The 9,242-nt window shown below is 55.4% G+C and overlaps 1 protein-coding gene across 11 annotated transcripts in view; it reads right to left on the bottom strand.

The window, feature by feature from the left end:
• Window positions 1-1,163: 1,163 nt before the first annotated feature.
• LOC122204761 (DAB2 interacting protein) overlaps window positions 1,164-9,242 on the bottom strand; it is a 121,521-nt gene continuing 113,442 nt past the window's right edge. For 10 of the 11 annotated variants that reach the window (XM_042912413.1, XM_042912415.1, XM_042912417.1 and 7 more), the window contains 2 exons: window positions 5,477-5,564; window positions 3,350-4,287 (listed from right to left, as the gene is read on the bottom strand). In XM_042912413.1, the coding sequence (XP_042768347.1) occupies window positions 4,120-4,287; window positions 5,477-5,564 (256 nt within the window). In that variant the 3' untranslated portion in view covers window positions 3,350-4,119. Of the gene's footprint in view, window positions 3,126-3,349; window positions 4,288-5,476; window positions 5,565-9,242 lie in introns of those variants that run through there. The other variant, XM_042912416.1, reaches the window with a different exon arrangement.

Below are 9,242 nucleotides of genomic sequence, written 5' to 3'. Positions count from 1 at the left end.
AGAGGCCAGGGGGCCGTGGTGGAGGGAGGGGCACAGCCAGGGGAGCGCTGGGCAGGCAGGTGGCAGTGTGGGCGGGTGGGGGAGGGGCGATAACGTTTCCTAGTGGCTGAGGCGAGGCGTGAGCATGGGTTCGGGGAGCAGGAGGCCGCCGCCCCCAGAACCACATGGCTTTGGAGTCACCCGGGGCTAACAGGAACAAGGGCAGGCTGGAGTGTGTAGACAGTGACATTGTGGTTCTGTTACCCCCTGCCATCCTGCCGTTCTGCTCTTGAACCAGCCCTCCCATTACCTTCAAGGATGAGCACAGGAGCGCCCGTGGGCTTTCTCTCTGGGAGTGCTGGACAGCCAGGGCCCAAGTCCCTGGCATGAGCTAGAGACACCTGTGTAGGTGACAGACCAAGGTCTCCATCGGGTGATCTGACTGGATACATCCCCGCCCCCTAGAGTATCCGGGCTCCTGTGCCTGTGTCGTTTCTGAGGGGTTGGGCTGAGGCCCGGATGGGCCCCCTCTTAGCCATGTGTCAACAGGAGAGGTGTTGACCCCTAGGGGTTACTGGGTGGTGCCTGGGACCTGCTGAGTAGGACCCAGGGCTGCAAGGTCCCCGTGCATGGGTGCAGACGAAGGGGTTTGGGGGATGGCTTGTTTCAGAGGCCCTGGGTTTGGCCTTGCAAGTGGGTCTGGCTTGTGACAGCCTCATGAATTGGGGCCTTCCAGGCCTTAGGAGCTTGGTTTAGCCCAGCTCAGCCATGACCTGCTGGGGACATGGGCCAAACTCTCCCCTCTCCCCTGGAGTCAGATTTTAGTGGGTGGGAAGGCATCTGAAGCAGAGCCTGGCAGGAGACGGTATCTCCTGCAGCAAGTGCGGGGGCCACGCCATCCCCCTGGGGGTGTGGGACCAGCAAAGAGCTCCCTTCTGAGCTGGTCAGAGCCCGGGAAGGGCCCTGGGAAGGCAACGCTCCACTGCCCAACGGGAAACAGTCTCAGGTCACTCGGTAAGCCAAGACCAACACCACTACCGGTTCCGGGAGGGCTCCCCTGTCTGCAGGTACCACGGGAGGGAACCCCAGGGCCAGTCCCTTGCTAAAGGTCAATACAGACCCACAACTCAAGAGTCACCGCCTAGAAAATCTCCTGAGATGCAGCTGAATGGAGGCGAGTCAGGTTTAAAATAGCTAAATAAATCTTTAATATTTCTAATTGCAAATGTACAGAAATTGCACAGCCACACAGTCTTAGAACACCAACAACTTTCTCTGTACATTATTACACAGTTCAAAGTCGCAGCTGGGAGGGGCTCCAGCCAAGACTCCAACGTTTGCGTGGTTTTCTTTTTCACATACTTACAAAAGGGGGAGCGGGGGGCGGTGTGGGGCCGGGGGTGGATTTGGGGCCAAAGGTGTAGAAAAGAGGGGCTGTTTCCCTGGACAGCCTGCCTTCCGCTGATGGGCGGGGTGGCAGGGAGAGGCGTACCCCATATCCCCCCCCTTGGGGGCAGACGCTCTATAGGAGGGAGGTTGAGGGGGGGGCGTGTGGAGCTCTGGCCTTGGTTCCCCACCCCCCCCCTTTCTGGGCAGTCGGAAAAAAGTCTTCACTTATAGGAAGTTTGGCAGTTTCCTTCACCCTAAACATAAAAGTTAAGCAAAAAGTCAGGCCTCTCTGTGCCGGCCAGGGAGGACAGTCGTCTCCAGCAGGCTCTGGGCCCAGGGCCTCACCTTCCCGGAGCAGGGCCTGCCTTCCCTCACTCCCCCTCCCTCTGGCCCTCTGGCACCCTAGCCCCACCCCGGGACGCAGGTTCTGTGTGGCCCGGACAGGGCGCGTGTCCCCAGCACCCCACCCAGACAGCACGCTGCAAAGCCGACGGGTACATGCCACAGGTGGGGAGAAACCCCGACACCGAACCCCAAACCCCCTCCTCCTGCCCAATACTGTTCTAGATTAAAAAATAAAATACAAACCATCGGAGAGCAGCGGTCCCGGGCAGCCCTCGGCAGCACCAGGACTAAAGGACTATGTACAACCATTAGGTGAAATAGTTACATTACAGTCGAACACCGAGAACATTTACAAAAATTGTCAGACTTGCAATTCAGATAAAAATCTGTGAAGAGTCTGTACACTTTTACAGTTTTTGCACTAAGTAAATAAGGCTCTCGGCCTGAGAGCTCACACCCACGCCAAGGGCCACCAGCACCACACGCATGCTGGCCTCCTACGCCCTGCCGTCCGGGCCCTGGGAACCTCCCCCCGTATTGCTAAGAGGCGCTCAGTCCGAGGTTGCTCTACGAGGCATCGAGGCATCGGTGGGGGAGGGGTGGGGGGGAGGGGAGGGCTCACCGGGCAGCGGGGGGATGAGACCGAACCAGAGGACATCACTGGGGCCAGGCCCTGCCTGTGTGGCCACAGGTGGGGGCGGGGCCACAGCCCCCACGGCCTTCCTTCCTGAGGTCTGTGACCCTTAGGGGCCTGCCCTCTCCTCAGCGGCAAGTCTCTGGCCTAACTGAACTGCAGGTTTCATTTAAAAGCCCCTGCCCAGAGGCCAGGATGGAGCGCAGCGTGGTCTGGGCCACCCTTCCCGCACTCGACCTGGTGGGCTCTGTGGTGACCGTGGCCCTGGCTGCAGCAGGAAGGGCTCAGGGCTCTTCCCCAGGGTCTCAGCTTCCTGAGGCCAAGGCAGAGGGGGCGGCTCGGGCAGCTCGCCTAGCCCGGGCTCTGCCGGGGAGGGGGGCAAATGCCCAGCTCTTGCTGGAGACTCCCCAGGGCTGGGGGTGGGACCAGGGAGGGACTGAGACAGACCCAAGCTCCTGACCACCTATGTCCCGCAAGGGGTGGGGATCAGGGAGGGCTGAGAAGCCACAGAACGGCCTAGAGCTGAGGAAAACCGGCCCCAGCTGTGGGATGTGCCCCTCTCCTGTCTGCAGCGCCTGGGTCCTTGGCCGGGGGCCCGGGAAGGGTGAGGAGGAGGCCGGCCGCACACACGGGGCCTGGTGCAGGCCGCTGCTGTCTTGGAGAGGGAGCAAGTCTAACATCCTCCAGGGCCGCTATTTCCCATGCAGTGCGCACGCTCAATTTAAAAGGCCCCTGCGTTCCAGCAAGCGAGCAAGCGGGCTTTTGTTTCTAATGCATACTGTGAAAGGAAAAAAAATCACAGTTATCCACCTTCTCAGGGCCTGCTGGCATTAGAATTTCTTTTATTCATCATTCAGGAAAGATCAGCCTTCCTCTCAGGGTAAGCACCACCAGCTGGCCACTCCCTGCAGGGCCACGGTGCCCTGGTGCACTGGCCCCGGGAGAAGGGCAGGGATCGGGCACAGTGCCATCTGGGCCAACTCTGCCCAGATCTTTGGCTTTAGGGAGCCCTCGGCCTGGGCAAGTGAGAGAGGCTCCAGATCCTCCCCGCAGATACGAGAGCCCAGAAGAGCGGGCCAGGATCCTCACTGGGTCTGTTTGGCAAAATAAGGAAGGAAGTTGGGGGTGGTGGGGAAGAGGCAGGGAGTCTGGGGACAGGTACAGGGGTGAATCCTCAGTTCCTCACAGCCAGGCAGGTCCCTGGACAGGCCGCATGCAGTGGCAGGGGCTCGGGGGAGCCCTGCAGGACAGGTACTCCGGCAGCTCCGTCCTCCCCACCCTCTCCCTGCCTGCCGACCAGCCTGTCCGTCCGCCCCTGGAACTAAGGGACAAGTCCCTCAGGGCAGGGGCCTGGGCCCCTAGCTCTCTAACCCTCTGCCCTGCGGGCGCTCTCTCCCTGGGGAGGGGGAAGGGGTACATGCACTTGGCCAGGTCAAGGAAGAAAGGTGACACACACCAAACTCAGTAACCGACGGAGACGTACTTTGGCAGGCCCCCTGCTCCCCCCAGGCCGCCCCACCCCCAGCGTGCAGGCCTCTCCGGCCTGCACCGAACTCGCTTCTCGGGCCAGAAGAGAGGGGAGCGGGCCCACGCCGCGTCAGTCTGTCCAGGCTCCCCGTGCGGCACCTCCTGGACCGCAGGCGGAGGGAAGGGGAGGAGGCCTGGGCACCCCCTTGCCCCTGCGCGGGAGGCTGCGACTGTGGGGGCACTCCTCCCCAGGCCCCAGGCCGAGGCCTGCTCTGGGCCACCACGGTCCTCCCTCCTCGGGCAGGTTAACAATGGCTGCTGTTTCGGAACTCGCCGTTCTCGGTAATCTGCAATTTGGTGGGGTTGGTGGGGGAGACGCCGTTACGGGCTTGCATGCTGTACCTCTCTTTCAGCTGCGTCAGGGCGCTCATGAGGCGGGCGTTGGCGGCGTCCAGTGAGGCGATACGCTTCTCCTGGGGGCAAACGGGGCATTAGTTGGGGCCACGGGAGGGGTCCTTGGGCCAAAGGGGGGCTGTACCGGGGCAGGGGTCTCCCTGGGGCTAAGTGTGCCCACCAGGGGTGCTGGGAGGAGACGGGGTGGGGGCACCAGGAGTACACTAAGTGTGAAGGGCAGGAAAGGCGGGGCAGTGGGTGTGCTGGGGAGGAGGCTGGGAGGAGGCTGGGAGGAGGCAGGGAGGAGGTGGGAAGGAGGTGGGAAGGAGGTGGGGGACTGGGAGGGGGAGGGGGGGTGCTGGGAAGAGGCAGGGAGGAAGCTGGGAGGAGGCTAGGAGGCTGAGAGGAGGCAGGGAGGAGGCCGGGAGGAGGTGGGGAGGGGGCCGGGGGTAGGAGGAGGAGGAAGAGGAAGAGGAGGAGGAGGAGGAGGAGGAAGAGGAGGAGGAGGAGGAAGAGGAGGAGGAGGAGGAGGAGGAGGAGGAAGAGGAGGAGGAGGAGGAAGAGGAGGAGGAGGAGGAAGAGGAGGAGGAGGAGGAAGAGGAGGAGGCCTCCACGTCACTGACAGAGACCTCCTAGAGCCTGCCTTCTGACGACGTCTCTCACACCACTGCTGCTCACCCAAACAGCAGCCCTAGTGGTGTCACCTGTCAGCCACCTGAGCCCCAAGGGTGTGCGCCCTGGCTCACGTGCATGTGCGAGTGTGTGACACAGAGGTCACAGCTCCTGGTCAGCCTGTGCTGTTTACAGTCTGACCAAGGCCTGGTCCTATTCCCGGGTGAGTGAGAGGAAACAGTGCAGTGAAGGAGAATGGTGGCCGCAGTCTCTTATGTGCCACATCTCTCAATGCAGCTGGGGACCACAGATAAGAGCCCCCCTGCTCCATCTGCCCAGCCTGCTGTCACCTGAAGCCATCCCCGTTCCCCTCCCACCCGCTTCCAGTCCTTGCTCGGTATCCTTGGGGAAAGGCAGTGCCCACCAAGTCGTCCCGGTAGGGAAGGACTTGCCCTACCACTTTCACAGCCTGTCCCCATGAGCGTGTGGTCCACGGAGACCTTCAAATCTGACTTTCCAGACCAGAGACGCTGGCCTCCTGTTCCTCCTCAGCTTTTATAGTGGGGGGCATTAATGAGGATGTAGAGATCTCAAAGTCACCCGCTGCCCAACCCAGGTCCTTTAACGCCTATGGCTGAGCACAGGGCCGGAACCCACCTGGGCATCGATGATCTTCTGTTTGGAGTCTACAGCTGCTTGCATCTCAGCGTGGTCTTTCTTCAGCTCCTCCTCCACAGACATCAACCTGTGACCACACACAAGGACAGTCGAGCTGGCACTTGAGGGAGGTGAGGAGGTGGGTGTGGGGGTGTGGGGCATGGGGCCTTGTGGGAAGAAGCCATCACACCTGCACAGCGGGGACACAGCGGGGGAGCCCCTCCAGCTGGCCTCCAACAGGCAACATGAGCTGGGTCTACTTCTTCCTTATGCTTTACCCACTCCAGACTCTGTTCCCAGATCCCCCAGAAACCCTTGGAGCTGCCCATTTCCTGATGTTCTTCCAGGAGCCACGGTGGTTGGGGGTGGTGGTTAGGTCCTCACCGCCTCCCAGAGCAGGGCAGGTGGGGTAATGCCGTAAGACCCATGGCACAGGCGGGAAGACGAAACCCTGAAGGGCTCTAGGGCTTTCTCCGCCGACTCGGCGGAGAGTCGTGCCAAGGCCGTGCCAAGAGGTACCAGGCACTCAAAGTAGCGAGATGAAAAGTACAGATCTCCATCGCTCAAAAAGTTCACAGAGCAGCAGGGACACAGGCAGACAATAGCCTAGAGGCTATGGGAACAGAGAAGGGGAAGTAGGCAACTGTGCTGGAGGGTGGGAGCACATACTGGACATCTGAGGGACAAGCAAGTCTGAATATGGGTAAGCGTAGGGAAGACGGGAGGAATACCGTCTGCAGAGGCTCAGAACTAAGGCATGTGTGTGTCTGTTGCCAGCTGCTCCCTCCCTGAAACCCTTTCTGGCTTCACCTTGCCGGGCCCTCACACACCTGTCAATCACTGCGGATGACACCCACCTTCCGATGCTCATCCTTTAGCTTCCGGACCCCACGCTCTCTGGGTTTGCCTCCTAGCCCCAAGGCTACTGCTCTGCAGATGCCTGTCCTGCCTGCTCCCAGCATGTCTCCACTGGGGTCTGTCCAAGCCCCCGCTCTTGCTCTCCAGACAAGCTCACCTACTCCCAAGGCTTCATCCCCCTCTCTACCTGCACAACTTCTCCAGGCCAGCAGAGCGGTCCCCTAACCCCTGGGTGAGCACTGAGCGCCTGTCACAGAAGGTGCACAGAGAGGTCAACGGTGCTGGGGCAGGTACCCGCAGGGCTGTTGTGAGAAGTCGGTGGGATCAGCGGTTGGGGAGCACTGATCAGGAGGAAGGGGTGTGGGGCCATGCCAAGGGGGGGTTCCTTGTCACAGAAAGATCAGACATTGAGAAAAGCCTGTAAGAAGGGGGAAGGGAGGAATAGGGAGAAGACGGGCATTAGATGGTGTCAGTCAGAAGGGGAGAGACGTGTGCTTCTGGCTGGTGGGGTAACAGGGACTGGATTTACCCTTTTGCCGTCAAACAGTGACCACAATAAACAAACCAGAAAACCGAATGAAATGTATGAAAAAGTGGCGTCCAGACACAGAACAACTGGCAGTGTCTCCTAAGAGAAGGGAATGCACGAGCTGAGCCCCTCTCACGGCCTGGAGTGTCCAGGCCAAACAAAAAAAGAAGGGAAGTAATCTCATGGAGTAGAGGAGACCCAGGGAGGCCATACCCAAGAAGAGGAAGACACAGAGAGAGCTCCACATATATCCTGAGGGCTCCCCTTGAGTCTCTGGCTGAGGACTGGTCTGCATGCACCACTGAAACATGAGAACAAAACAGCCCCAGGAAGAGTTAATATTCCTACCTGGCAGGGTAGAAAGACGTGCTAACACAGGGGCATAAAGCAGAATCCTCAGAAGGAAACTGCCTCAATATGGAGTCAGATTAGGCTAGATTAAAAGCTGTCCAGACCCACCCCAACAGAGCTTAAACGTAAGCCTCAAAAGAATCAGACTAATTCCAAATAACCTCATTGTGTCCCAGAACAAAGCCCAAAAACATTTAAAAGAACACAAAACATTCCACACCTAAGCAAAAGTCACAATGTCTGGCATCCAACCAAAAATCACCAAACATACAGAGAAGCAGGAAAGTGTAACGGATAACCAGAAAGAAAATTAATCAATAAAAACAGACTCAGAAATGTCACGGATGACAGAATTAGTAGACACTGAAACTACTGTAAATGCATTTCACATGGCTGAGAAAATAGAGGAAAGCAGGAGCATGATGAGAAGAGAAATAGAATTTAAACCAAGCTGAAAGTCTGAAGGTGAAAAATACAGTATCTGAAACGAAATGAAAAAAATACTGATAGGATTAACAGCAGATCGGACATTGAAGAAGAAATGATTAGTAACCTTGCAGACGCAGTAACAGAAATGATCTAACACACGGCAGGAAAGAAAAGGGAAAAAAGGAAACAACAAAGCATCAGTGCAGTGTAGGACAATATAAAGCAGCCTAACGGAAGTGTGATGCGATTCCCAGGAAAGAGACTGGGGAAGCAGGATGGTGGACTCACAGAGCCAAAAGCTCAAACCCAAGAAACATGAAGGAAACTACGGCAAGGATCCTCATAATCAAATTATCGGTGATCAGCGATAAAAAAAATCTTAAAAACAGCCAGAGAAAAAGATAGCTTAAGTACAAAGGAACAAAAATGATGACAGAATTGCTACTATTATAGCTTGAGAATGAGGGCCCGACTGGGCCCACTGCCTGTTTTTGTAAATAGCCACACCACACACATAGTTCTGCTACAACAGCAGAGTTGAATACTTACAGGGGCCATATGGCCTGCAAAGCCTAAAATATTTATTATCTGCCTTCTTATGGGAAGTTTCCAACTCCTGCCCTAAAGTGACAACAGAGACATAGCTAGTAAGACAATAAGCGATAAAATGCAATCATAAAAAATGCTCAATCCAAAAGAGTTCGGGGGAAAAAGGGAACAAAACAGATGGTACAAATAGATAATGGTAGCGAGATAAGAGATTCATACATAATTATATTGATAATTACATTAAATGTAAATGGTCTAAACACTCCAATTAAAAGGCAGAAACTGTCAGATTAGATAAAATGCAAGAACCAATAAGGTGTCTATAAAAGAAATTCATTTATATAGAAAGACACCAATAGGTTAAAAGTATAAGGATAAAAAAGGATACACCTGGCTAATATTAATCAAAATAAATTGAGACACCTGTAATTAACATCAAACAAAGTAGATTTCAGAACAAAGAATGTTATGAGGGATAAAGATGGTGATGTTATAATAATAAAGAGATCAGTTCATCACCAGCACGTAACGATCCTAGATGTGGTTGCAGAGTTTCAGTGTACATAAATCGAAAACAATAGAAAAGAGAAATACACAAATCCATATAATGATTAGACATTCAATATCCTTTCCCCAAATAGTGATAGAATGGTAAACAAGTAGACACAAAAACTGGTAAGAATCTAGAGTTAAACAATGCTAGCAACCAAACTGATCTAATTTGACATTTCCATTACGGAGGAAATACACTGCGATAGTTAGAAATAAATGCGCTAAGTAAGCCACTGAATTCAGAGACCACACGCTCCTCAGAGAAGAGATACAATGAGGAAGAGGTGGTTAGTTTGAGAAGCATTTCCATTCCCGGAACCACACACACAAAGAACAGAGCTGGCTGTCAAGTGAACAGTGGATTAACAGTCACTCTGGTTACAGGATCTCTGCTCACGTTAACCATTTTATAATGAACACACCCATAGGTATGTGAAACAAACAGTAATTAGGAGCAGAGAAACGGGTAGTCTAAGTAGGAAGAATCTGGAAAGGGTT

Source organism: Panthera leo, chromosome D4, assembly GCF_018350215.1.
Source record: "Panthera leo isolate Ple1 chromosome D4, P.leo_Ple1_pat1.1, whole genome shotgun sequence".
NCBI lineage: Eukaryota > Metazoa > Chordata > Mammalia > Carnivora > Felidae > Panthera > Panthera leo.
Note: the sequence above shows the minus strand (reverse complement) of the source record. Positions and strands in the feature narration are given on the sequence as shown.